This window comes from Chiloscyllium plagiosum, unplaced genomic scaffold (assembly GCF_037043375.1).
Source record: "Chiloscyllium plagiosum isolate Xiang-an unplaced genomic scaffold, Cpla_swu_hap1 HiC_scaffold_27, whole genome shotgun sequence".
NCBI lineage: Eukaryota > Metazoa > Chordata > Chondrichthyes > Orectolobiformes > Hemiscylliidae > Chiloscyllium > Chiloscyllium plagiosum.
Genome location: NW_028270165.1, coordinates 5,886,340 through 5,914,163, shown reverse-complemented (window position 1 = coordinate 5,914,163; position 27,824 = coordinate 5,886,340). Strand labels below are relative to the sequence as shown.

Here is a 27,824-nt window from a genome sequence, read left to right as displayed (position 1 = left end):
TACTGACCCACCCTTCGACTCCCTCATTCAAGTCATTAATAAAAATTACAAACAGCAGAGGACCCAGAACTGATCCCTGCGGAACTCCACTTGTAACTGGGCTCCAGGCTGAATATTTGCCATCTACCACCACTCTCTGACTTTGACCGGTTAGCCAGTTTTCTATCCAATTGGCCAAATTTCCCTCTATCCCATGCCTCCTGACTTTCCGCATAAGCCTACCATGGGGAACCTTATCAAATGCCTTACTAAAATCCATGTATACTACATCCACTGCTCTACCCTCATCCACATGCTTGGTCACCTCCTCAAAGAATTCATTAAGACTTGTAAGGCAAGACCTACCCTTCACTAATCCGTGCTGGCTGTACCTAATCAAGCAGTGTCTTTCCAGATACTCATAAATCCTATCCCTCAGTACCCTTTGCATTACTTTGCCTACCACCGAAGTAAGACTAACTGGCCTGTAATTCCCGGGGTTATCCCTATTCCCTTTTTTGAACAGGGCACAACATTCGCCACTCTCCAGTCCCCTGGTACCACCCCCGTTGACAGTGAAGATGAAAAGATAATTGCCAATGGTACTGCAATTTCCTCTCTTGCTTCCCACATAATCCTAGGATATATCCCGTCAGGCCCCGGGGGACTTGTCTATCCTCAAGTTGTTCAAAATGTCCAACACATCTTCCTTCCTAACAAGTATCTCCTCTAGCTTACCAGTCCGTTTCACACTCTCCTCTTCAACAATACGGTCCCTCTCGTTCGTAAATACTGAAGAAAAGTACTCATTCAAGACATCTCCTATCTCTTCCGACTCAATACACAGTCTCCCACTACTGTCCTTGATCGGACCTACCCTCGTTCTTGTCATTCTCATGTTTCTCACATACGCTTAAAATGCCTTTGGATTATCCTTGATCCTATCCGCCAAAGATTTTTCATGCCCTCTCTTAGCTCTCCTAATCCCTTTCTTCAGGTCCCTTCTGGCTATCCTGTATCCCTCCACTGCTCTGTCTGAACCCTGTTTCCTCAACCTTATGTAAGCCTCCTTCTTCCTCTTTACAAGACATTCAACCTCCCTCGTCAACCAAGGTTCCCTCACACGACCATCTCTTTCCTGCCTGACAGGTACATACATATCAAGGACACGTCGTATCTGTTCCGTGAAAAAGTTCCACATTTCCACGACATCCTTCCCTGACAGCCTATGCTCCCAACTTATGCTACTCAGATCCTGTCTTACAGCATCATAATTACCCTTCCCCCAATTGTAAAACCTACCGTGTTGCACGCACCTATCTCTCTCCATAACCAAGGTGAAAGTCACAGAATTGTGGTCACCATCACCAAAATGTTCACCCACTAACAAGCCCATCACTTGTCCCGGTTCATTACCGAGTACCAAATCCAATATGGTCTCCCCTCTGGTCGGACAATCTACATACTAGTTAGAAAAGCTTCCTGGACACACTGCGCAAACACCGCCCCATCCAATCTATTTGATCTGAAGAGCTCCCAATCAATATTTGGGAAGTTGAAATCGCCCATGACTACTACCCTGTGGCTTCTGCACCTTTCCAAAATCTGTTTCCCAATCTGTTTCTCCACATCTCTGCTGCTATTGGGGGGCCTATAGTAAACACCCAACAAGGTGACTGCACCTTTCCTATTTCTGACTTCAGCCCATACTACCTCCAAAGGCAGATCCCCCTCGAACTGCCTTTCTGCAGCCGTTATACCATTTCTAATTAGCAACGCCACCCCCTCTCCTTTTTTACCACCCTCCCTAATCTTACTGAAACATCTGTAACCAGGAACCTCCAACAACCATTCCTGTCCCTCTTCTATCCACGTTTCCGTGATGGCCACAACATCGTAGTCCCAGGTACCGATCCACGTCTTAAGTTCACCCACCTTATTTCTGATACTCCTTGCGCTGAAGTATACGCATTTGAACCCATCTCTGTGTCCGCAAGTATTCCCTGTCTGTGCTACCTTCTTCACAGCCTCCCTACATTCTTGGACATCCTGACAAACAGCTAACCTACTTGCTGGACTACAAGTCCGGATCCCACCCCCCTGCCAAATTAGTTTAAACCCCCCCCGAAGAGTGCTAGCAAACCTACCCCCCAGGATATTGGTGCCCTTCTGGTTCAGGTGCAACCCGTCCTGCTTGTACAGGTCCCACCTTCCCCAGAATGCAGTCCAATTGGACACTTCAAATCTGTCAGTAACGTAAGCATCGCTGAAGAGCATAATGCGCATGCCCCTTGGTGTCAGCAAGCACTGCGCATGTCCGTTGGTGTCAGCAAAAGACCGAGCATGCTCCTGGTTGTACACACAAACGACTCATGACCTACTTTTGATGTACCAATAGGAAACTCGGGAGGACCGGAAGGTGTCTTGTCCTCCTGCCAATCGGAGCACCGCTATTGCCTGAATGCGGAAGTTGGATAATGAGCTTCTGAAGTTGCTGCTGCTGCTCCTGTCTCTCTGAATGAAGATTGAGCTTTACCCCAAACTGCAACTTTCTTCCTCTGTCCAACAACTGTGAGTACAGCACTCTCTTTTCTCGCCACCTATTCCACTTTTTTTTTCATTCTGGCGTTCAATTGTTGACTTGCAACAACTGAAAGGAAAGGGAGTGAATTCAGGGAGGGGACAGAGTGTAGCAATATTGGTCGAGAGTGTGGTGCTGGAAAAGCATAGCAGGTCAGGCAGCGTCCGAGGAGCAAGAAAATCGACGTTTTCCTGCTCCTCAGATGCTGCCTGACCTGCGTGCTTTTCCAGCACCACACTCTCGACTCTAATCTCCGGCATCTGCAGTTCTCACTTTTTTTGTCGAGAAATGTTGGTCCAGATTTATAGAAGAATACAACGCAGTACAGGCCCTTCGGCCCTCGATGTTGCGCCGATCCAAGCCCAACTAACCTACACTAGCCCACTATCCTCCATATACCTATCCAATGCCCGCTTAAATGCCCATAATGAGGGAGAGTCCACCACTGCTACTGGCAGGGCATTCCACGAACTCACGACTCACTGAGTAAAGAACCTACCCCTAACATCTGTCCTATACCTACCCCCCCTTAATTTAAAGCTATGCCCCCTTGTAATAGCTGACTCCATACGTGGCAAAAGATTCTCACTGTCGACCCTATCTAAACCCCTAATCATCTTGTACACCTCTATCAAGTCACCCTAAACCTTCTTTTCTCCAATGAAAACAACCCCAAGTGCCTCAGCCTTTCCTCATATGATCTTTCTACCATACCAGGCAACATCCTGGTAAACCGCCTCTGCACCCGTTCCAGTGCCTCCACATCCTTCCTATAGTATGGCGACCAAAACTGCACACAATACTCCAGATGCGGCCGCACCAGAGTCTTATACAACTGCAACATGACCTCAGTACTCCGGAACTCAATTCCTCTACCAATAAAAGCTAGTACGCCATATGCCTTCTTCACCGCACTATTTACCTGGGTGGCAACTTTCAAAGATTTGTGTCTCAATTGGCAAACACATGGCAAATGCATTACCACAATGTGATAATATAGCCTTTGCTGTGAGAAAGCAGAAAGGAGGTGCATTGTTTTAATGGTGACATGTTGGGATATGGAGAAAGTGAGGAGTGCAGATGCTGGAGATCAGAGTTGACAAGTGTGACTCTGGAAAAGAACAGCGGGTCAGACAGCATCCGAGGACCAGGAGAGTTGACGTTTTGGACACGAGCCGTTCATCAGGAATGTTATGTGGATGTACAAAGAGGTTTCAGTGTCTTTCTACACCAGTCAATACCCGTTGTCAGACAGATGCACTAAGCAGTCAGCAGGGCAAGTGGTGTATTAGCAAGAGGAATTGAGTTCAGAAGTGGGGTAGGGCCTTCCCGCAGTTAGGGGGTCATTGAATATATTCAAGGCTGAGTTCATCTGATTTTTGAACAACAATGAAGTGGATGGTTATGAGGGAACAGAAAAAATGGTTTTAAGAACAGTTACAGCCACTCTCTGGCTAAAGAAATTTCTCCTAATCTCGGTTCTGAAAGGTCTTCCCTTTACTCTAAGGCTGTGCCCTCGGCTGCTAGTCTCTCCTTCCAATGGAAACATCTTCCCAACATCAACTCGTCCAGGCTATTGAGTATTCTGTTTGTTTCAATTAGATTCCCCTGAGTGTGACCCTGTTAATCAGCATGAACCAGACCCTTCAGGATGAGGTACAGCAGGGATTAGGTTCAACAAAGTGAGAATGGAGGGAGTGTGTGGGATAGAGATTTTGTACTTCCAGGGAATAAGAATTACAGAGAGTTTGCTATAAATTAGAATTGATTGGATGGGGCAATGGGCCAGGGAGTGGCAGATGGAGATTAATTTAGGGAAAAGTGATGTTTGCATTATGGTAAGGCAATCCAGGCAGGACAGTTAAGGGAGTGTTTCAGAACAAAGAGACCTTGGAGTGCAGGTTCATTGTTCCTTGAAAGTGCAGTCTCAGGTAGCCAGAACAGTGAAGAAGGCATTTTGTATGCTTTCCTTTATTAGTCAGAGCATTGAGTATCGGAGTTGGGAGGTCATGTTGTGGCTGTACAGGACATCGGTTAGGCCACTTTTAAAATACTGCATTCAGTTCTGGTCTCCCTGCTACAGGAAAGATGGTGTGAAACTTTGAAAGGGGTCAGAAAAGACTTGAAAGGCTGTTGCCAGAGTTGGAGGGTTTGATCTACAGAGAGAGGCTGAATCGGTCAGGGATACTTTCCTGGAGCATCGGATGTTCAGGGGTGACCTTATAAATATTTATAAGGGGCATGGATAGGGTGAATGCAAAACTAGAGAGCAAATGTTTGAGGAGAGAGGGGAATGATTTAAAAGGGACATGAAGGGCAACTTGTTTCACGCAGAAGGTGGTGCATGTATTGAATGAGCTGTCATAGGAAGGGGTGGAGCCTGATACAATTACAGCATTTAAAAGGCATCTGGATGGGTACAAGAATAGGAAGCGTTTAGCGGGATATGGGCCAAATGCTGGTAAATGGGACGAGATTAAGTTAGGATATCTGGGCGGCACATATGAGTTGGACTGAAGGGTCTGTTTCTGTGCTGTATGACTCTCTGGGTCTTTGGTGAAACCAGAAGTGTCATTGTGAAGACTTGACTTTCAGAGCAGCCTTCAAATATGTTTTGTCCTTACTGGGAGCAGAAGAAGTTACAATGAAATCTTTCATTTATGAGACAGCACCTGAGTCAGTGAGTACATCTGAGATTTTGGTGGAAAGTGGGATTTCATTGCACTGTGGGGATGAAACCCTACCCTATCCAGTCATTTCTGCTGGTAGGTGAGATCAGACCTCAAGATTAGTTGGAGTAGATTTAGGATAGAGATGAGGAGGAAATGCTTTTCCCAGAGAATCGTGAATCTATGTAATTCTCTGCCCAGGGATTTACATATTAATGATATCTGCAATCCATTGTAAAAGATGAAAGACTTAACGATCCAGGTTTGTTCAATATATCATTTCAATGCCAGGACACTAATGCTTTTCCAGAAATTGTGTCTTATGATCTTACACTCCACAACCACCTGATGAAGGAGCAGCGCTCCAAATGCTAGTGCTTCCAAATAAACCCATTGGACGATCACCTGGTGTTGTGTGATTTTTAACTTTGTCCAGGTAAGGTTTGATTGGCAAGTTCAAATTACCCATAGTGCTCAGGGATGTGCAGGTTAGATGTATTAGTCAAGGGGTAAATGTAGAGCAATAGGAGTAGGGGAATAGGTGTGGTGAGGTTGCCATTCGGAGGTTGGTGTGGACTTGTTAGAACAGTGAGGGTTCTCTGAAGAGAAGGGATTTTTGTAAACTGTTCAGGAAGGGGAGGAGGGGGGAAGCGGTGGGTGGAGTGTGGGGGGAGGGGGGAAGCGGTGGGTGGAGTGCGGGAGGAGGAAATTTGTTCACTTGTAGCAACTGGAGTGAACCCGGGGAGGGAGCAGACTCTGCAGACTCAGATATGTGTCTTAATTACCCGGGGAAGGAGGGTTGGAAGGATTGGGTGCTGCTGTTTTCCCTAGTGCATCAGAGTGTGAGGGGTAACCTGATAGACTTTTTTAAAATCATGAGGGACATGGATTGAGTAAATAGACGAGGTCTTTTCCTTGGGATGGGGAGTCCAGAACTCGAGGGTAATAGATTTAAGGTGAGGGCAGGGGGAGGGAGACTGCAAAGAGACCTAAGGGGCAACATTTTCACGCAGAGGATGGTACATGTATGGAATGAGCTGCCAAAGGAAGTGGTGAAGGCTGGTACAATGACAACATTTAAAAGTCATCAGCATGAGTGTATGAAAAGGAAAGGTTCAAAGGGATATGGGCAAAGCTCTGGGACGAGATTAATTTTGGATATCTGGTTGGGCACAGAGGAATTTGACCGAAGTGTCTGTTTCTGTGCTGTACATCTCGATGACTCTGGCTTTCCACAAATGTTTGTCATGTCTATGTTCAGTTTCTCTCTGGTGGCGGTGTCAATGCCTTGATGTCTCGTTTTGCTTTCCTCCCCACTTCCTGGGAATGTTAACCATTTTGTCTGGTTGTTCTTCAAGAAGCTGCATTCCAGATTTACCCTGAATTGAGATTTTTTTGCTTCCCAAAATCCGACCTGCTCACTCTCAGCAATATCCCAGTGTTGTGAAAGATATTAAATTTCAGGTGGAGTTATCCAAAACTCAGAGATGTCAGTCTTGACGTCTTTGCTTTTCTGCCCCTATAAGATCTTCAGGAGAATGAGTTAGAGCGGAGGGCGGGGGGAGGAGAGAGTGTGGGATAGTGCTTTCAATTTTGTGGAATAACAACACAAACAAATTGCTTGTTCTGAATTTTTATTCTGGACTGACAGTAATGAATTTTGTAATCTCTTTTGACAGAGTATTTGAAGATCTGAAGACGGAAGTTTCAAAATCAACAGATGAAGAACTTATGCCCAAAATGTCGACTCTCCTGCTCCTCAGGTGCTGCCTGACTTGCTGTGCTTTTCCAGTGCCGCACTTTTCGATACTGACTCTCCAGTGTCTGCAGTCCTCACTTTGACGTCAATGTCTGACAGTCACTCAATCCATCGGGACCACAACCATTTTTGACTGATTCTGTGAGAAGGAGCAAAACGTTTTGGTTCCTGTTTCAGTCCGTTCTCGGCATCAGTGGGACTGGACGAGAGACTCTACTGTTGGAGTGCACGGAGTGTGGAGCCTGAAACAGTTATAAAGCCTGGGAAGAGGAATTCACGGAGGGGAGGAGCTCTACATGTGTTGTGTGCGGCTGAAGGTTTGGCCATGGAGAAACCCGAGGAATCCTGCCCCATGGAGAGACCGTGGAAGTGTGGCGACTGTGGGAAAGACTTCCGTTTCCCATCTGCTCTGGCGATTCATCGTCACAGTCACACCGGGGAAAGGCCATTCCCCTGCACAGAGTGCGGGAAGGCCTTCAGCAATTCCTCCGACCTGGTGAGGCACCGGCGGGTCCACACCAGGGAGAGGCCCTTCAGCTGCCCCGAGTGTGGGAAGGCCTTCAGCAATTGCTCTGACCTGTTGAGGCACCGGTGGGTCCACACGGGGGAGCGGCCCTTCAGGTGCTCCGCATGCGGGAAGGGCTTTACCCAGGCATCCACCCTGTTGGCCCACCGTCAGGTCCACACTGGGGAGAGGCTGTTCCTCTGCACCGAGTGCGGGAAGGGCTTCAGCAATTCCTTCGCCCTACTGACCCACCAGCGGGTCCACACAGGGGAGAGGCCATTCCCTTGCACAGAGTGCAGGAAGGCCTTCAACAGTTCCTCCGACAGGCTGAAGCACCAGCGGGTCCACACGGGGGAGAGGCCCTTCAGCTGCCCAGAGTGCGAGAAGGGCTTTACCCAGGCCTCTGACCTGCTGAGGCACCAGCGGGTCCACACAGGGGAAAGGCCGTTCAGCTGCTCTCAGTGCGGAAAGAGCTTTAGCCGCTCCTCCCACCTGCAGAGACACCAGAGAGTTCACATGGCATCGCAGGGGGTTTAAAACAGCGACGGCTGAGTGCCTTTATTGACTGGACTATCGACCCAGTTCCGGGAGCTGCCAAGGCAGATGGCAGAATTGGAATTTGGTTAGAAATCGAGTTCAGAATCTAACAACGAAACAATTGTCAGGGAGGGGAGGGGGAACCCCCATCTGATTCACTCACAACCTTTTAAGGGAAGGAAACTGCTGATGTGGGAACGGATTCACTCACTCGTCCCAGTGCATCCTTTACCTGGACTGGCTTACACTTGACTTCAGACCCACAGCAGTCTGGTTGACTATTCTGCACTCCTTCCCCCCCCCCCCCCCCCCCCAACTCCAGCCAATGAGGGGGGAGAAACCTACAAGGTATGGGTTTAAATTGGTGTATGAGGTAATACTTCTAGTTTATGGCTATACCAAGGATTCAATTACAAAAGGGCAACTCTGTGCTGACAAATAGTAAAGAAAGTGGGGGTGAGGGGGCGGGGGGAGAAGTGTGTGCGCTTTGACCTTGAGCTGTTTTTAAAAAAAAAGATACTTTTTCTACACCTTTTTGCTGGGGGGATCCGAAGCTGTAACAAGGTTGGGTCGCAATAAAGGTTACCTGAACTTACTGCCGGGCTCAGACTCTCATTGAAAGCTTTGAGCTCCAAGAGGTTTTTGTTTAAAAGCTGCTCATTTCTTTCAGCTTCCTGCGCTAAATTTCCAATGTCATGTATCAGATGGAGCAGTGAATGAGTAGCTAGTATCATTAGAAATTGTAATTTTTTTAGGAATGCAGGCACTGCAATGTTTTATCAGCAGTGTAAAGTTTCCTGGCGGAAGTGTTCACCAGAAACGTTGTGGAAGTGTCAGTGTTGGACTGGTGTGCACAAAGTTAAAATCTCACAACACCTGGTTATAGTCCAACAGGTTTATTTGGAAGCACTAGCTTTCAGAGCACTGCTCCTTCATCAGGTAGCTGTGGAGCAGGATCAGAAGACACAGATTTTATAGCAAAAGATCACAGTGTCATGCAACTGATAGGATATATTGAACAAACCTTGATTGCTGTTAAGTCTTCCATCTTTTAGAATGGTTTGCAGGTTTCTGTTCATTCATATGTAAATCCCAGAACCACTTTTAATTCATGTTCTCAAGATGACTTAAGGTTTTATAAAAATAGGTAACATCTCAGCTCAGACAATGCATGAAAGGTGAGAGGTTCGGTCTGTCTGTATCCCCCCAAACTTGAATCAGACTGGTTCTATTTCCAAAGTATGAGTTGATAAAATATTACATGGATTGATTGCTTTCATTAGCTGCCTGCCGATTTTTCCACAAAAAGCACACGTTGAATCTATCTGCAAATATAATACTGCAAACGCAAATTCATCCCATGGACATGTATGTATGTGCGTGCATGAGAGAGTAGTGTGAGTGTGTGTGTGTTTTTGTATGATGGAGTATGAGCCTGTGAGAGGGTGTGTGCATTGGTGGATTTGTGTGTGTCTGAGAGAGACCATGTGTATGAGAGAGGGTCTGTGTGAGGGTGAGAGAGTGTAGGGTGGAGTGGGGTCACCCAAGGTTATCCTCATGGGTTATGAACTTGGCCATCAACCTCTGCTCAGCCACTGAAAACAGTTAAGCAGTGACATAACACACATTGGAGAGGATAGAGTGGCACTTGTCTCACAGAAGGTGGGAGGCTCTGGATGCTATCATCCAGAGTAAACACACGCTGGAGGACCTTCGGCTCAGATAGATTCAGCTGGAAGCCAGGCTGCAGACACGGTGGTGGTGGTGGGTGGGGGGATCTTAACCGGACACTTTATTCTGGGAGACAGTCATTCCCCTCAGGACAGCCTTCTGATTGGGTCAGGGATTGTCTCTGTTCTCTGCAGTTGCCAGCTGGAGGCCAGATTACATTGGTGTCTGCCTGGTGCCAGGATTCAGGAACCGATAAGAAGAGGGAGAGAGAATGGATGGTGGTGTCTCTACCTGGGAAATGGCTTATTTTTAAAATTAAGAATAGCTAAAATGATATATTCAGAAACATTATTAAAGCATGTTCAATTTCATAAAAAAAGCTGCAGACATCTTTTGAAACTCACATTGAAATATGTGCAGTTAGGCCACAGGTGAGGACAGGCTGTAATGGGTGAATGGCCTATTCCTCGTCTTGTGAAATTGACTCAGACTATGTCAAAAAAGAATCATAGAATTGTAGAGCACAGAAACAAAGCCTTCGGTTCTGACCGATATCCTAAATTAACCTAGTCTCTTTTGCCAGCACTTTGCCCATATCCCTGTAAACCTTCCTATTCATGTCCCTATCCAGATACCTTATAAATGTTGTAATTGTATCACTTCCTCTGGAAGCTCATTCAATTTACGCACCAGTCTCTGCATGAAACAAGTTGCCCCATAGGACACTTTTAAGTTTTACCCCCCTCACCCTAAACAACTACTACTTCTGGACCTCCCCACCCCAGGGGAAATACCTTGTGTATTTACATTATCTATGCCCCTCATGATTTTATAAACCTCGATAAGGTTACCCCCCTCAGCTTCCAATACTCCAGGGAAAACAGTCCCAGCCTTTTCAGCCTCTCCCTGTAACTCCAAACCTAATGTGGGATATAAATGAATTAATGTTATTTCTGCAAGTATAAATTCTGATACAGAATAGGAATGAGAAAATACATATTCAGCAAAAAGAAAGCATGAGACGGGATTACAGAACAATGGTGGATATATGGGCAAACAGGAAAGCATCTGTTTCCCCCTTACACGGGGACACAGGAACAAACCCTAATCAAAGAGGTCAAAGTGGCCTCTGGATGGAAATAGATGCTGATAGAAGAAAAGATATGCCTAATCAATAATTTATAATAGACTGACGTCAAACACCCTTATGGGAGTCAGAGATAAGAGTTTGTCACGGACAAAACAGGATAAACAGAAGTTGTGGGATCAGTCTGAAGGAAATGAGTGACGTAAGCGAAGCAGGGAACAGACAATGGAATAAGGAAAAATATGGGGATTCAAACTGTATAAATTTCGAGAGTTTGTTGGATTTAGTGTGCATTTTGTCATTACCTTACCTGGTAATGAGACAGGGCACCCACCTATAGGTGTATAAATAAATGGCGGATTCAGATATTTGTCTCAGACTGAAATTATTCAAGTGAGTGAGCTTTTGTTTCTCACAATTGGGGGCTCGTCCGGGATTTTCTTCATCACCAGGGGGAGTGGCTGGCCTTGGACACTGGGAAGACGCGTCCCGTTCCCCATTGAGGAACGGTCTCGTGTCCCGTTTTGGTCTGCTCCCTTGGGTGACTGATGTGAATCCTATAAGAGAGACATCTGAATCAGACAGTGATAGGAGCTCGATAGAAAATACGGTGACAAAAGGGGCCAGGCAACTCTGTGCACAGACCAAGGTAAGAAAATTGACTTTTAAGTATTGCCTTGGTGGCCGGGATTGAGTTTTAGTAGTTAATAAGGGACTAACGAAGGAACTCAATATGGCTTGCGCTTTGGGTAAGAAAAAAAGCCTCCGGAGAAACAAAGTAAGGAAAAGACAATGGAAATGGAGGCGGGGTCCCTTACAACATTCCTCCGGAAAGTCCTTTGGGCAGGATGTTGTGGAAATTGGCAAAATAATACTTGTACAAGGAAGAAAGATGATTAAATATTGTTGCTTTGTATGGACTAAGGACTCCATTCTTCGTCCCGCTGTCTTCTGGCCAAAGTACAGATCGGACGAAGACTGGGTTTGTGAATATCTGAGTTTATATGTCAATGTGTGAGAGAGTGAGAGAATGAAAAGAGCTGTATAGCTGGTAGGAAGTTTAACCCTTTGTGATTTGGTTTGAGTGAACATTTGTTTGTTGGTGATTGAATGTTTGTGTTTTATTCCCTGGAGCTTGAGTTCCAGGACTGTTTTGAATCTGATTTTTGTTATGGAAATTTAACATGATTTCTTTTAAGGTTAAGGATTCTATTGTGATTATGAAGAAAAAAAAAAGGAAAGATAACTTCTGTTCTTTTTACAGATCATGACTGCCTTACTATCAGTTTCTAACTAATCTCTTTTATCTTTACATAAAAGCGATTTATGGGGGACAGTTGAAGTTTCAGTTCAACATTAGATTGTAGTAAAAGCAAAATTCTATAGTTAATATCTGTGACCTTGGATTCAGCCATTGTTCATGCATTAGAAGTTTTTTTTTTAAAAAAAGCTTGAGTAGACAAATTCTTTTAAGGCAAGTTCTGATTATTTTACGACTTATAGTATTGTAATTGAGCAATGATTGGTCAGGACTATTTAAGGAAACTAATTCTGGATCTAAATTAAAGGACTAAAACTGGGTAATTACAGTGAATTGCAAAATTGGGAACTGTATGCATTTTGCATTTTAACTATTAAATACTGAAGAAATGAACGTAAATATATGTAAATATATATAAATATATTTATAAGTTAGGAACAGGCTTTGAAGGTTAGTCAAGCATGAATTGATGAATTGGTGTTTGAAGTTATGGGGAGCTAGAAATATTGCAATATTTCTTTAAAAAAAAAGAAAAGGGGAAAAACGTAACGACTTATCCCCTTTGGGAGGTACCCATAGGGGACAAAGAGATTGGGTTTGTAAGTGCCCCCTCACCAGTGGGGAGGTCAGAACATTTAAAAAGGAAATGGAGGTCCTGGTTGAGGATCCAGTGGGGTTGTCTGAACAAATTGATCAATTTTTTGGGGCCCAGTCTGTATACCTGGGCTGAATTAATGTCTATTTTGAATATATTATTTACTGGGGAGGAAAGGGGACTTGTACGAGGAACTGCCATTAAAATATGGGACAGGGAACACCCGATTGGAGCTGGACAGGGAGAGATGAAGTTTCCCCTCAGAGACCCCCAGTGGGAAAACCAAAACCCGGAGCATAGAGAAGAAATGAGGGAATTGAAAGACCTGATTCTAAAAGGAATAAGGGAGGCAGTTCCGAAGTCACAGATTTTGATTAAAGCCTTTGAAATTAGACAGGAGAAAGATGAGACTCCCTCAGCTTTCTTGCAAAGATTAAGGGACTCAATGCGGAAATACTCTGGAATGAACCCTGAGGACCCAGTGGCACAGGGTCTTTTGAAAGTACGTTTTGTGACAAGAGCATGGCCAGACATACAGAGAAAGATACAGAAGATAGAAGGATGGAGTGAAAAACCATTAGATGAATTGTTGAGAGAGGCACAGAAAGTGTTTGTAAAGAGGGAGAGGACAAGGGGGAACATTTGATAGAGGGTTTGAGCGACAGGGGCAGAGATGGAAGTCGCTACAGGCAGGATGGTATTATTGTGGAAAGATAGGGCATTTTAAGCGGGAGTATCCTGATCTACAAAGGGAAGAAAAGGCAATTCCGCTTATGAATTTTGATGAAGAATAGGGGTGTCAGGGGTTCCTGCCCTCAGGGGCCCACCAGGAACCCTTGATAAACTTGAAGGTGGGACCGTGTAGGGAGGAGGTAATCTCCCTAGTAGATACGGGGCAGCACGGACATCGCCGAATTTTAAACCAAAGAAAGTAGAAATGTTTACACGGTCAATTACTGTTTCGGGGGTGAAAGGGGAAGGATTTACTGTTCCAGTATTTGAACCTATGATGATAGAAGGTCCTAAGGATAGGATCACAGGGGAACTGCTGTATATCCCTGATAGAGGAAGTAACTTACTGGGGAGAGATTTAATTATCCTTTTAGGACTGGAGATTGGAATTCAGGAAGAAGAATTAGTTGTACAACTGGCAATATTGACAGAGGATGCAGAGAGAGAGATAGACCCTATTGTATGGGCTAGAGAAGGGAATCGTGGAAAACTACAGATCCCTCCCCTTTTAATAAATTTAAACGGAAAGGGGACGTTGTCTGTGAACGACAAAACCCTATTTCCATAGAAGGTAAACGGGGACTGCAGCCAGTAATTGAGGGACTGATTAGAGATAGTTTGTTGGAGCCATGTATGTCTCCTTATAATACCCCAATTCTACCAGTGCGGAAATCTGATGGAACTTATCGATTGGTGCAGGATTTGAGAACATTAAATCGAATAGTACAGATCAGGCACCCAGTGGTGCCAAACCCCTACACGTTATTAAGTAAGATCCCTCATGATCACAAATGGTTTAGTGTGATAGATTTAAAGGATGCCTTTTGGGCTTGTCCCTTGGCGGAGGAAAGATTTGGGACTATCCCCCTATGAAATCTTATTTGAATTACCTTATCTGGGAACACAGGGAGAATTGCCAATTCCCGAAACTAAAGATTTGTTTTTAAAGAAGTATATACTGGGCTTGTCCTCCTCTTTATCTTTCCTCAGAAAACAGGGTCTATTGGCACAGACTCCGCCCCTTGAATTTGCTGTTCATCCCATCCGGCCAGGAGATTGGGTCTTAATAAAATCATGGACAGAGACTAAGCTGCAGCCAGACTGGGAAGGGCCGTACCAGGCTCTTTTGACTACCGAAACGGCAATAAGGACGGTGGAGAAAGGCTGGACTCACTACATTCGGATCAAAGGGCCAGTGGACCCTCCAGTTGAGGAAGAAGTCTGGACAGCCGAATCAACGCAAGACCCGCTGAAACTCAGACTAAAGAGACTTTGAGTAATTGACTATACAGTGGCGATGCGGGCGCGGGATTATTTCTGTAAGATTGTATATTAAGCCTTTTTGTATTTTAGCATAATGATCAGAATACTGGGAATGCTTAGAGTTATGATGCTAGCCCTCTTGGTATTAGGATTTTGTCACATATCATTTTCATATGTATTATTAATGGTTCCTGAGTCTGATAATCCACAAGTAATAGACACTGATATATGTAGCTTAGTAAATTGTGGGAATGTAGCTAATCAGAGACAATACCGCAACTCAGAGATACATCTTAAGTCCTATGGGGATGGCCTCGGGGATGGTACCTGGTATAATGGTCTTGTCACAATACACCGGGCCCCCTTCCGACCAGCACGCGATTGTCCCAATAAAAACTGTAACCCCATATATTTAACGATAAGAAAAACCACATGGCACGGAGCGGTTTTGGGAGGTGGCACTTATGAGGTACAATTAAATGAAACATTTGGGATTGAAATGAAAGCAAATAGGAAGGAGTTTGTGGGCTGTTGTTTTCGAATTAGCATAGGACAGGGAAAAATAGGTAGAATTACTGGGTAATGAGATACAACCCTTCACCCCTCCCGATGATCCTAAAGTAGTAAAAATTATAGAGGTAAAGGATTTGAAACAGACCATCGAGATAGAGACTGGGTACGGGGATACAAATGCCTGGGTTGAATGGGTAAAGTATACTGTAAAAAGTCTGAACAAAAGCAATTGTTATGCATGTGCCTCCGGTAGGCCAGTGGCCCAGGTGGTTCCCTTTCCGCTCGGGTGGAAGCAAGACAGGAAGTGCATGAAATGTATGATAGCCCTGTACCAGGATGAGACTGCATGGAATGATGGGAATTGTACCTCCCTATCTCTGATGTTCCCTCCCTTGGAGGAGAAAGATGCAAAAGTTCCCCCCACATTTTCCGCCGCAGTTGGAAATCACACGTCATGTGTGCACAGGCGAGGTACAAATCGGTCGAGAGATTTGGGGGAGCTGAAATTATGTCCAGAGATTAAGAATGTTACCGAAACGGAGAAGGGAGGGAACTACTCAGCATTAAAGGTTCCCCGAGCGGATCTGTGGTGGTACTGTGGAGGAGAAATATTGAGACCCACCCTACCTCCGGATTGGAGAGGGATATGTGCAATTGTACAATTGGCAATTCCATTTACCCTGGCATTTGAGAAGGAAAAGATAGTAGGGAAAAAGGGAAGGGGTAAGAGATTACTGTTAGATAATTCTTTTGATGACAGGATTTATCTTGATTCGGTAGGAGTCCCTAGGGGAGTACCTGAATTCAAAGCTCGTAACCAGATTGCAGCAGGCTTTGAGTCAGCTCTCTTTTGGTGGGCAACAATTAATAAAAATGTAGATTGGATAAATTACATTTTTTATAATCAACAGCGATTTATAAATTATACAAGAGAGGCGGTTAAAGGAATATCAGAACAGCTTGATGCGACAAGTAGGATGGCATAGGAAAACAGAATAGCCCTTGATATGATTTTAGCAGAGAAAGGGGGTGGTGGTTTCCATCCTTACTTCCCTGATAGTAGTAGTCGGGGTATTGGTGGCCATTGGCTGTTGTGTCATACCCTGTATACGAGGGCTCACCCAGAGGCTGATTGAAACAGCCTTGGTGAAACGAATGCCCCTGAGGGGACATTTGACAGAGGAACTTTATCAACTAAATAATAAGGAGATGAGTGAGACTAAGATGGATGAAATCTCTGAAATGATGCTTGCGAATTTTGGGAACAATGTTTAAAAAAGAAAGAGACAAAAATGCAGAAGATAACAGATTGTAATGAAAAGAAAAAGGGGAAATTGTGGGATATAAATAAATTAATGTTATTTCTGCAAGTATAAATTCTGATACAGAATAGGAATGAGAAAATACATATTCAGCAAAAAGAAAGCATGAGACGGGATTACAGAACAATGGTGGATATATGGGCAAACAGGAAAGCATCTGTTTCCCCCTTACACGGGGACACAGGAACAAACCCTAATCAAAGAGGTCAAAGTGGCCTCTGGATGGAAATAGATGCTGATAGAAGAAAAGATATGCCTAATCAATAATCTATAATAGACTGACGTCAAACACCCTTATGGGAGTCAGAGATAAGAGTTTGTCACGGACAAAACAGGATAAACAGAAGTTGTGGGATCAGTCTGAAGGAAATGAGTGACGTAAGCGAAGCAGGGAACAGACAATGGAATAAGGAAAAATATGGGGATTCAAACTGTATAAATTTCGAGAGTTTGTTGGATTTAGTGTGCATTTTGTCATTACCTTACCTGGTAATGAGACAGGGCACCCACCTATAGGTGTATAAATAAATGGCGGATTCAGATATTTGTCTCGGACTGAAATTATTAAAGTGAGTGAGCTTTTGTTTCTCACACTAACAACATCCTTACAAGTCGTTTCTCAACCCTTTCAAGTTTCACAACATTCTTCCCACTGAGTGATCCAATAGGCTGTGAACAATCTATTTTTGTTGGGGTGTAAGAGAGGGCAATTCTTAAGGCCAGTTAACTTTCACACTGTTTTTCTCTCAAATCTTTCCCCACTTACCCTACACCTATGCCCTCTCGTTTAGGACCCCGACCCTGGGGAAAAGATATACAAAAGTTGAGCAGCCAAACAAATGCAAAAGGACTAAGAAGTCGAGCCACAGATGGGGAAAAGAAAGTGGCTCCAGCCTTTTTTCTCCTATTGGCAATTGGACACTTCAAATCTGTCACTAATACCACCTCCCAGGGTCTCCAGCGTCTCTGTGGCAGCAAGCACTGCGCATGCTCCTCGGAGCCAGCAAGAAAACTGCGCCAGCTGCTCGCTGTCCGCGCACGCGGCTCGCGCCCTTTGTTTTGATGGACCAATAGGAAGCACTGGAGGACCGGAAAGAGACTGGTCCTCCTGCCAATCAGAGCGCCCCTATTGTCTGAATGCGGAAGTTGGAGCATGAGTTTCGGAAGTTGCTGTTGTTGCTCCTCTCTCTCTGAATCAAGATTGAACTTCACCCTCGATTGCAACTTCCTTCCTCTGTCCAACATCTGTGAGTACCGCACTCTCTTTTCTAAATTCTGAGCTTCAGTTGTTGACTTGCAGCAACTGAAAGGAAATGGGGTGAATCGGGGGTTGGGGGAACAGACTCTGCAAGCGTTGGTTCAGGTCTGTGTCCTCATTGGCAAACGCATTACCACAATGTGATGATTTTGCCTTTGCTGTGGAAGAAAATGCAGAAAAAAAGGTGCATTGTTTAAATGGTGATATAGTGGGATGTGGACAAAGTGAGGACTGCACATGCTGGAGATTAGAGTCGAAAAGTGTGGTGCTGGAAAAGCACAGCAGGTCAAACAGTATCCGAGGACCAGGATTGTTGGTGATTTGGACACGAGCCCTTTGTCAGGAATGATGTGTGGATGTACAAAGGGGCGTCAACATCCTTCCACACCAGTCACTGCCAGTTGTCAGACTGGCAATCAGCAAGGCAAGTGGTATATTAGCAAGAGTTCAGAAGTTGGGATTGCTTTCTGTGATCAGGCAGCCATTGAATATATTCAAGCCTGCGTTCATCTGATTTCTGAACAACAAAAAAGTGGATGGTGATGGGGGAAGGCAAAAATAATGGTTTTAAGACCAGTACAGAACAGTTACAGAGTCATACAGCACAGAAACAGACACTTCAGCCCAACTAGTCCATGCTGAATATATTCACAAACTAAACTAGTCCCATGTAGTTTGGCCCATATCCCTCTGAACCTTTCCTACTCATGTACTTATCCAAATGTCTTTTAAATGTTGTTACTGTACCTATATCCACCACTTCCTTAGGACATTGATTTCACACACAAACTACTCTCTTTCAAAAAAAGGTGTTCCTCATGTCTTTTTAAAATCTTTCTCCTCTCTCCTTAAAAGTTTGCTCCCTAATCTTGAAACCCCCATCTGAAGGAAACCGCACCAGCCACTCACCTCATTGACAACCCTCTTGGTTTTATAAACTTCTCAACTTCCTGTGCTCCGGTGAAACAAGTCCCAGCCTATCCACTTAGATGTCGGTATATTCATATCCAGTTATGATCTGTTCAGTGCTGGTGCATGCTCAAAAGACCAAATGGCTACTCCTGCTCCCAATTCTCTCACACTGTGTCCAAGACAGCAAGAGACCATAAAACATAGGAGCAGAAATTAGGCCATTCAACCCATCAAGTCTGCTCATACCACACACCGTGGTTGATAAGTTTCTCAACCTCATTCTCCCACTTCCTCCCCGTAACCCTTGATCCCCTTGATACTCAAGAACCTATCTATCTCAGTTTTAAATACCCTCAGTGACCTAGCCTCATGTTGCAATAAATTCCACAGATTCACCACTCTCTGGCTGAAAAGTTTCTCCTTTATCTCCCTTCTAAAAGGTCTTCCCTTTTCTAGTCTCTGGTCTCTCCCACCAATGGAAACATCTTCCCAATGCCCACTTTGTTTAGGCCTTTCAATGTTCTGTATGTTTCAATTATATCTCCCCTGAGTGAGAGTGTGGGCCTGTGTTATGGACTAAGCCAGACCACTCAAAACATTCTTAAGCAGGCAGCCCCAGACCTTAACTTTGCAATTTGATTTGGTAAGTGCACAGTGAAAATTACCTGGAGTAAGTTAGCTCGGTTGACTACTAGATTTTAAAACAGACAAAAATTTATTCACAAAATTACACAATGAAACATAAAGATCAGAATAAATAACCCCTACAGAACTCAGCCTATCCAACTAGACTCAGTTATGCTGTTCTGAATATGCACAACAGTCCCAATAAGCCAACTCCCTTTGAAAACCAGTATAAATGGAACACATGCTTATAGGTTGAAGTTGAGAGGCGGAAAAGAGAGAGAGTTTCCGCATAGCTCCCTGTTGAACTGCCAACCAGTTCAATACTGAACTAAAACTGCTCAGCTCACTCCCCTTTCTTCATACAGGTCACTTCTAAAACATGACCAATTTGGCCTGAAGTCACACCTGTTTACATAAAAACAAAAGGCCTTTCAAAATCCGTTTCATCCACGTTCAAACCAGACTGATCAGAACTCGGCCGGTTTATTACCTCTCTGAAAAAGTCATGGACAGAGTCTCCTTGAGCCAGGGAAAAGCTTTTAGTCAAAAAAGGAACTAGCTTTGTGCCACCTGTTAATCAGCATGAACCAGACCCTTCAGAATGAGGTACAGCAGGGATTAGGTTCAGCAAAGTGAGAATGGAGGGAGAGTGTGTGAGATGGAGATTTTCAGCTTCCAGGGAATAAGAGAGGAAAAAGAGTTTGCTGTAAATTAGAATTGATCGGATGGGCCAATGGACCGAGGAGTGGCAGATGGAGTTTAATTTAGAGAAATATGAGGTGTTGCATTTTGGTCAAGCAATCCAGGCAGGACTGGCACAGTGAAGGGGAGTGTCACAAAACAGAGATCTTGGAGTGCAGGTTCATGGTTCCTTGAAAGTGAGTCTTATGAAGTCATGGAGTGGCTGTACAGGACATTGGTTAGGCCACTTTTAGAATACTGTATTCAGTTCTGGTCTCCCTGCTACAGGAAAGATGTTGTGAAACCTTGAAAGGGTTCAGAAAGGTTTTTCAAGGCTGTTGCCAGAGTTGGAGTGTTTAAGACACAGAAAGAGGTTAAATAGGCCGGTGAAAATTTTCCGTGGAGCACTGGAGGTTGAGGGGTGACTTTATAGATGTTTATAAGGGGCAGGATAGGATGAGTACCCAGGATAGGGGAGTCCAAAACTAGACGGCATATGTTTGCGGTGAGAGGGAATGATTTAAAAGGGACCAGAGGAGCAACGTTTTCACAGAGGGTGATGGAGTCTGATACAATTACTACAAAATTTCAAAGGCATCTGGATGGGAATATGAAGTGGAAGAGTTTAGGGGGATATGGGCCAAATGCTGGCAAATGATTTAGATTAATTTAGGATTTGTTGGCACAAATGAGTTGGGTTGAAGAGTCTGTTTCTGTGCTTATGACTCTAATCATCTTCGGTGAAAGCAGATGTGTGGTTGTGAAGACTGGACTTTCAGAGCAGCTTTCAAAGATGTTTTGCCTTGTCTGGGAACAGAAGAAGTTGCAATTAAATCTTTTATTTGTGAGACAGCAACTGAATGAGTGAATACATCTTGGAAAGTGAGAATTCATTGAACTGTGGGGATGAAGCCCTACCCTATCAGTCATTTCTGCTGGTAGATGAGACTCGGACTCAATAGGGGGAATAGATTTAGGACAGAGATGAGGAGGAACTGCTTTTCCTGGAGCGTAGTGAATCTATGGAATTTTCTGCCAAGGAATCAGGAGAGGCAGCTTCATTAAGTATATTCAAGACACAGTTGGATGGGTTTTTGCAATGGTAGGGGAATTAAGGGGAGTTGGGACAATGGAGGTAGGAGTAGCTGAGACGATGGATAGGTCAGTCATGAGCTTAATGAATGGCAGGAGAAAGTGAGGTCTGCAGATGCTGGAGATCAAAGTTGAAACTTTATTGCTGGAACAGCACAGCAGGTCAGGCAGCATCCAGGGAACAGGAGATTCGACGTTTCGGGCACAGGCCCTTCTTCAGGAATGAGCAGAGAGTGTTCAGCAGGAGAAGATAAAAGGTAGGGAGGAGGGACTTGGAGGAGGGGAGTTGGAAATGTGATAGGTGGAAAGAGGTCAAGGTGAGGGTGATAGGTCGGAGTAGGGTGGAGGCGGAGAGGTCAAGAAGAAGACTGCAGGTCAGGAAGGCGGTGCCGGGCTGGAAGGATCCGGCTGAGACAAGGTGGGGGGAGGGGGGATGAAGAAACTGGTGAAGTCCAAGTTCATGCCCTGCGGTTGGAGGGTTCCCAGTCGGAAGATAAGACGCTCCTCCTCCGACCGTCGGGTTGTTGTGGTTTGGCGGTGGATGAGTCCAATGACCTGCATATCCTCGGTGGAGTGGGAGGGGGAGTTGAAATGCTGTGCCACAGGTTGGTTGGGTTGGTTCGTCCGGGTGGCCCAGAGGTGCTCCCTGAATCGCTCCGCAAGTAGGCGGCCTGTCTCCCCAATATAGAGGAGGCCACACCGGCTGCAGCGGATGCAGTAGATGATGTGGGTGGAGGTGCAGGTGAATCTGTGGCGGATATGGAAGTTTCCCTTGGGGCCTTGGAGAGAAGTGAGGGGGGAGGTGTGGGCGCAAGTGTTGCACCTCCTGCGGTTGCAAGGGAAGGTGCCGGGAGTGGTGGTTGGGTCGGTGGGGGGTGTGGATCTGACAAGGGAGTCGCGGAGGGAGTGGTCTCTACGGAAGGCTGATAGGGGAGGGGAGGGAAATATATCCTTGGTGCTGGGGTCTGTTTGGACCCCAGCACCAAGGATATATTTCCCTCCCCTCCCCTATCAGCCTTCCGTAGAGACCACTCCCTCCGCGACTCCCTTGTCAGATCCACACCCCCCACCGACCCAACCACCACTCCCGGCACCTTCCCTTGCAACCGCAGGAGGTGCAACACTTGCGCCCACACCTCCCCCCTCACTTCTCTCCAAGGCCCCAAGGGAAACTTCCATATCCGCCACAGATTCACCTGCACCTCCACCCACATCATCTACTGCATCCGCTGCAGCCGGTGTGGCCTCCTCTATATTGGGGAGACAGGCCGCCTACTTGCGGAGCGATTCAGGGAGCACCTCTGGGCCACCCGGACGAACCAACCCAACCAACCTGTGGCACAGCATTTCAACTCCCCCTCCCACTCCACCGAGGATATGCAGGTCATTGGACTCATCCACCGCCAAACCACAACAACCCGACGGTCGGAGGAGGAGCGTCTTATCTTCCGACTGGGAACCCTCCAACCGCAGGGCATGAACTTGGACTTCACCAGTTTCTTCATCCCCCCTCCCCCCACCTTGTCTCAGCCGGATCCTTCCAGCCCGGCACCGCCTTCCTGACCTGCAGTCTTCTTCTTGACCTCTCCGCCTCCACCCTACTCCGACCTATCACCCTCACCTTGACCTCTTTCCACCTATCACATTTCCAACTCCCCTCCTCCAAGTCCCTCCTCCCTACCTTTTATCTTCTCCTGCTGAACACTCTCTGCTCATTCCTGAAGAAGGGCCTGTGCCCGAAACGTCGAATCTCCTGTTCCCTGGATGCTGCCTGACCTGCTGTGCTGTTCCAGCAATAAAGTTCAAACTTAATGAATGGCAGAGCAGGCTCGATGAGCCAATGGCCTTCTCCTGCTTCTATTACTATGGAACTATAACCCTGCATTTCCCATGGCTAACCCACCGAACCTGCACATCCCTGGACACTCTGGGCAATTTAGCACGGCCAATCCAAATCAAGGCCAGTGAGCAATGTCGTGATCTGGAGAATTAACATCAGAGAATGATAGAAAGGGACAAGGAGAGTAAATATACCAGCAATCAAAACTGGATTCTAAAGATCACAAAAATGGAAACTAAAAATGGTTTGTCTGAATGTGTGCTGCATTGTAACAAAAGCGAATGAATTGACTGCACACATTGAAGAGAATAATTATGATCTGAGACTCCTAATGGAGACATGGCTTCAGAATGACAAGGATTGGATCCTGAAAATTGAGGGGGGGTAGTCAATGAGGGGGGAAAGTAAGACAATGGGAGAGGTGCTAATGAAAGCACTGATCACAGGGTAATCTGGTGTCAGCTCGGATTTCAGATCCTGGTTTCTCTCTCCTCTGTTGATTTTCCTGTTCCAACAGAGTAAAATGTGGGTCTGCTCTCAGCTCTGCTGGATTTCTGCTGAAGCTTTGACCCCACCCCCACCCCTACCCCTACCCCTACCCCTTTACACCTTCTGGAACAATAAAACATTCAGTGAATTGAGACCCAACCCACAATCTCCCAGTCTCTCAAACCAATCAGACACAAGAGTGTAGTCATAGCATGGAATCAAACAAGAAAAATGAAACAAAGTTAAATATATAGGTGCTTAATTAGATTAGATTCCTATAGTATGGAAACAGGCCCTTCCACCCAAAAAGTCCACACTGACCCTCCAAAGAGTAACCCACCCAGACCCATTCCCCTACATTTACCCCTATCTAATGCACCTAACATTATGGGCAATTTAGCATGACGAATTCACCTGACCTGCGCAACTTTGGACTGTGGGAGGAAACAGGAGCACTCGGTGGAAACCCACTCAGACCCGGGTAGAATGTGCAAACTCCACACAGAATCAAACCCAGGTCCCTATTGCTGTGAGGTAGCAGTACTAACCACTGAGCCACCATGCTACCCCCAAATGTTTGTTCTTTAGGAAGTAAACCAGAAATAGAGATTTCCCAGGATTCTTATACAATGAGCTGCCTACTTGAGGGATACTCTCTCCTTTACATCTAACTATTAGTACCCAGCTATGATTTACAACAATATTTACACCAACATAAATAAAGCATTTGTTATCATACAGACATAGAGATATACAGCACGGAAAGAGACTTTCTCTCTCCCTCATGCATGCATGCACACACGTAACTGACAGGAAGTTCTAGGATTTACAGATTATTGATACCTGCAACCCATTCTAAACGATGAAAGACTTAATCCAGGTCTGTTCAATATATCATTTCAGTGGCAGGACACTGTAATGTTTTTCCATGAATTCTGTGCCTTATGATCTTATTCTCCACAACCACCTGATGAAGGAGCAGCGCTGTTAACACCAGTCCTTCCAAATCAACCTGTTGGGTGTTTGACTTTTAACTTTATCCAGGTTAGGTTGGATTGGCCAAGCTAAATTATCTGTAGTGCTCAGGGATGTGCACGTTAGGTGCATTAGTCAGGGCAATAGGGGGATGGGTGTAGGTGGGTTACCCTTCGGAGGGTCGGTATGGACTCCTTGGGCCGAGTGGCCTGCTTCCACACTCTGGGAATTCTCTGAAAGGAAGGGATTACCCAATTGCAAACTGCAGGGCTGCGCAGGCGCAGTGCGCAGAGCTGTTGTCGGCCTTTCCCCGCCCCCTCGCTTCATCTATGACGTCATAACGCGGAAGTGGCCCTGTCCGTTTCAGAGTGAAACTCCCTCCCTCTGGGCAACTCTTCTTCCTGGGAGGGAGTGCGGGTAAAATCTGTTCACTTGGAGCAACTGGAGTGATTCCAGGGAGGGGGCAGACTCTGCAAACTCAGGAATGTGTCTTAATTACCCGGGTGAGGAGGGATGGGATGGGGCTGTTTTCCCTCCCGCGCCAGAGACTTAGGGGTGACCTTATAGACTTCTAGAAAAGCATGAGGGGCATGAATAGGGTAAATATACAAGGGCTTTTCCTTGGGATGGGGGAGTCCAGAACCAGAAGGTAATAGGTTTAAGGTGGGGGGAAGATTTAAAAGGGACCTAAGGGGCAACTTTTTCATGCAGAATGTGATGTGTGTAAGGAATGAGCTGCCAGAGGAAATGGTGGATGCTGGCATCTGGATGGGTGTTTGAGTAGGAAGGGTTCAGAGGGATATGGGCCAAGTACTGACAAATGGGACTAGATTGATTTTGGGTATCAGGTTGGCACGGAAGAGATTGATCGAAGGGTCTGTTTCTGTGCTGTGTATCTCTATGACTCTGGCTTTCTACTAACATATGGTGTCGGTGTTAATGCTTTGATGTCTCCTTTCCCCCCACTTCCCAGGGACGTTAGTGTGAGAACCAAGAAAGAGAGAGCGAGATGGTGCTTTCAATTTTGTGGAATAACTAAAGAACAGAAAGTAGAAATACTTGTTTTGAATTTCTACCCTGGACTGACACTGATGACTTTTGTAATCTCTTTTTACAGAGTATTTGGCGATCTGAGGACGGAAGTTTCAAAATTAACAGATGAAGGGCTTATGCCTGAAACGTCGACGCTCCTGCTCCTCAGATGCTGTCTGACCAGCTGTGCTTTTCTAGCACTGACTGTCCAGTAACTACAGTCCTCACTTTGTTTTCAATGTCTGACTGCAACAATGTTTGACTGTGATTCTGTGAGAAGGAGCAAAGCTTTTTGGTTCCTGTTTGAGTACATTTTCAGCATCAGTGGGACTGGGTGAGTGACCCTACTGTTGGCAGCGCACTGAGCGTGGAGCCAGAAACAGTTGTACAGCCTGGAAAGAGGAATTCACGGTGAGGCGGGGCTCTACACGCATTTGTGTACAGCTGAAGCTTCGGTCATGGAGAAACCTGAGGAATCCCACCCCGTGGAGAAATCATGGAAGTGTGGCGACTGCGGAAAAGGCTTCTGTGCTCCATCTGCCCTGGAGATTCATTGGCGCAGTCACACCGGAGAGAGGCCATTCACCTGCCCCAGGTGTGGGAAGGCCTTCAGCAATTCCTCCGCCCTACTGAGGCACCAATGGGTCCACACCGGGGAGAGGCCCTTCAGCTGCCCCGATTGTGGGAAGGACTTCAGCTATTCTTCTGACCTGAAGACCCACAGGCGGGTCCACACGGGGGAGAGGCCATTCTCCTGCACTGTGTGTGGGAAGGCCTTCAGCACCTCCTCCACCCTACTGACCCACTGGCGGGTCCACACTGGGGAGAGGCCATTCCCTTGTTCCGAGTGCAGGAAGGGATTCACTCAGGAGGGCAAGCTGCGGACGCACCAGCGGGTCCACACTGGGGAGAAGCCTTTCAGCTGCCCTGAGTGTGGGAAGGCCTTCAACGATTCCTCTGCCCTGCAGACCCACAAGTGGGTCCACACGCAGGAGAGGCCTTTCCCCTGCACAGAGTGCGGCAAGATCTTCAGCAATTCCTCCTCCCTGCTGAAGCACCAGCGGGTCCACACAGGAGAGAGGCCCTTCAGCTGCCCCGAGTGTGGGAAGGGCTTTACCCAGGCGTCGGTCCTGCTGATCCACCAGCGGATCCACATAGGTGAGAAGCCTTTCTGCTGCCCTGAGTGTGGGAAGGGATTCACTCAGATGGGCAACTTGCGCACGCACCAGCGGGTCAACACGGGGGAGAAGCCCTTCATCTGTCCCAAGTGCGGGAATGCCTTCAGCGATTCCTCCACCCTGCTGAAGCACCAGCGGGTCCACACGGGGAAGAGACCATTCCCCTGTCCCGAATGTGGGAAGGCCTTCAGCGATTCCTCTGCCCTGGTGAAGCATCGGCGGGTCCACACGGGGGAGAGGCCCTTCAGCTGTCCTGAATGTGGGAAGGGCTTTACCCGGGCAGCCACGCTGCGGAGGCACCAAGGAGTTCACGTGCCATCGCAGGGGGATTGAAGGAGCGACTGTCGAGTGCCATTGTGGACTGGGCTACCAACCCAGTTCTGGAACTCCCAGGTTTGAATCCCACCGCAGCAGACAGCGGATTTGGAATTCGGTCAAAAATCTGGAGGTCAGAATCTAACAATGAAACCATCGGGCAGGATGGGGGGAAGCCCCATTCTGATTCAGTCACGTCCTTTTTAGGGAAGGAAACTGCTGTTGTGGCAAAGAATTCACTCCGTCGTCCCAGCTGCATCCTTTCCCTGGTCTGGCCTACACGTGACTGCAGACCGACAGCAGTGTGGTTGACTCCACCTGCTTCCCCCCACTTCTTTCCCTCCCGGCAGTTGGGCGGGGAGAAACTTACTTGGAGACAGGGTATGGGTTGAAATCGCTGAGTGAGGCAATACTTCCTCCGGGTTTAGGCTGTACCAAGGATCCAATTACAAAGGGACAAGTCAGTGGTGACCAATAGTAAAGAAAGTGATTGGGGAGGGGGGGGGGGGGGGGGGGTTGTGCTTTGACCTTGAGCTGTTAAAAAGCAGCTACTTTTTCAACACCTTTTTGCTGAGGTGATCTGGAGCTGTCACAAAGTTGGATCACAATAAAGGTAACCTGAACTTACTGCTGGGCTCAGACTCTGAAAGCTTTGAGCTCCAACAGGTTTTTGTTTTAAAGCTGCTCATTTCTTTCAGCCTCCTGCACTAAGTTTCCAATGTCGTGTATCAGATGGATCAGTGAATGAGTATCGTTAGAAATTGTAAATTTTTCAGGAGTGTAGAGTGCGTCATTTCATCGGCATTGTAAAGCTTACTGGCAGCACCAAGGTGTGGGCTGTGTTAACGAGATATGATGTGGAGATGCCAGCATTGGACTGGGGTGGATAAAGTTAAAAATCACACAACACCAGGTTATAGTCCAACTGGTTTATTTGGAAGCACTAACTTT

At 46.3% G+C, this 27,824-nt stretch overlaps 1 protein-coding gene and 1 pseudogene across 1 annotated transcript; both read left to right on the top strand.

The window, feature by feature from the left end:
- The first annotated feature begins 7,266 nt into the window (after positions 1-7,266).
- LOC122545418 (uncharacterized) lies at positions 7,267-9,096 on the top strand (annotated as a pseudogene).
- A 15,663-nt stretch (positions 9,097-24,759) lies between these two features.
- Positions 24,760-27,304, top strand: LOC148142946 (uncharacterized). The gene is made up of 2 exons (XM_087973897.1): positions 24,760-24,851; positions 25,466-27,304. The coding sequence occupies exon 2, from the start codon at positions 25,839-25,841 to the stop codon at positions 26,889-26,891; it is 1,053 nt and encodes a 350-aa protein (XP_087830023.1). The 5' UTR covers positions 24,760-24,851; positions 25,466-25,838; the 3' UTR covers positions 26,892-27,304.
- Positions 27,305-27,824: the final 520 nt, after the last annotated feature.

Bases quoted from the DNA above. Each gene is read 5' to 3' on its own strand.
- LOC148142946 (XM_087973897.1), top strand. From the start codon at position 25,839: ATGGAGAAACCTGAGGAATCCCACCCCGTGGAGAAATCATGGAAGTGT.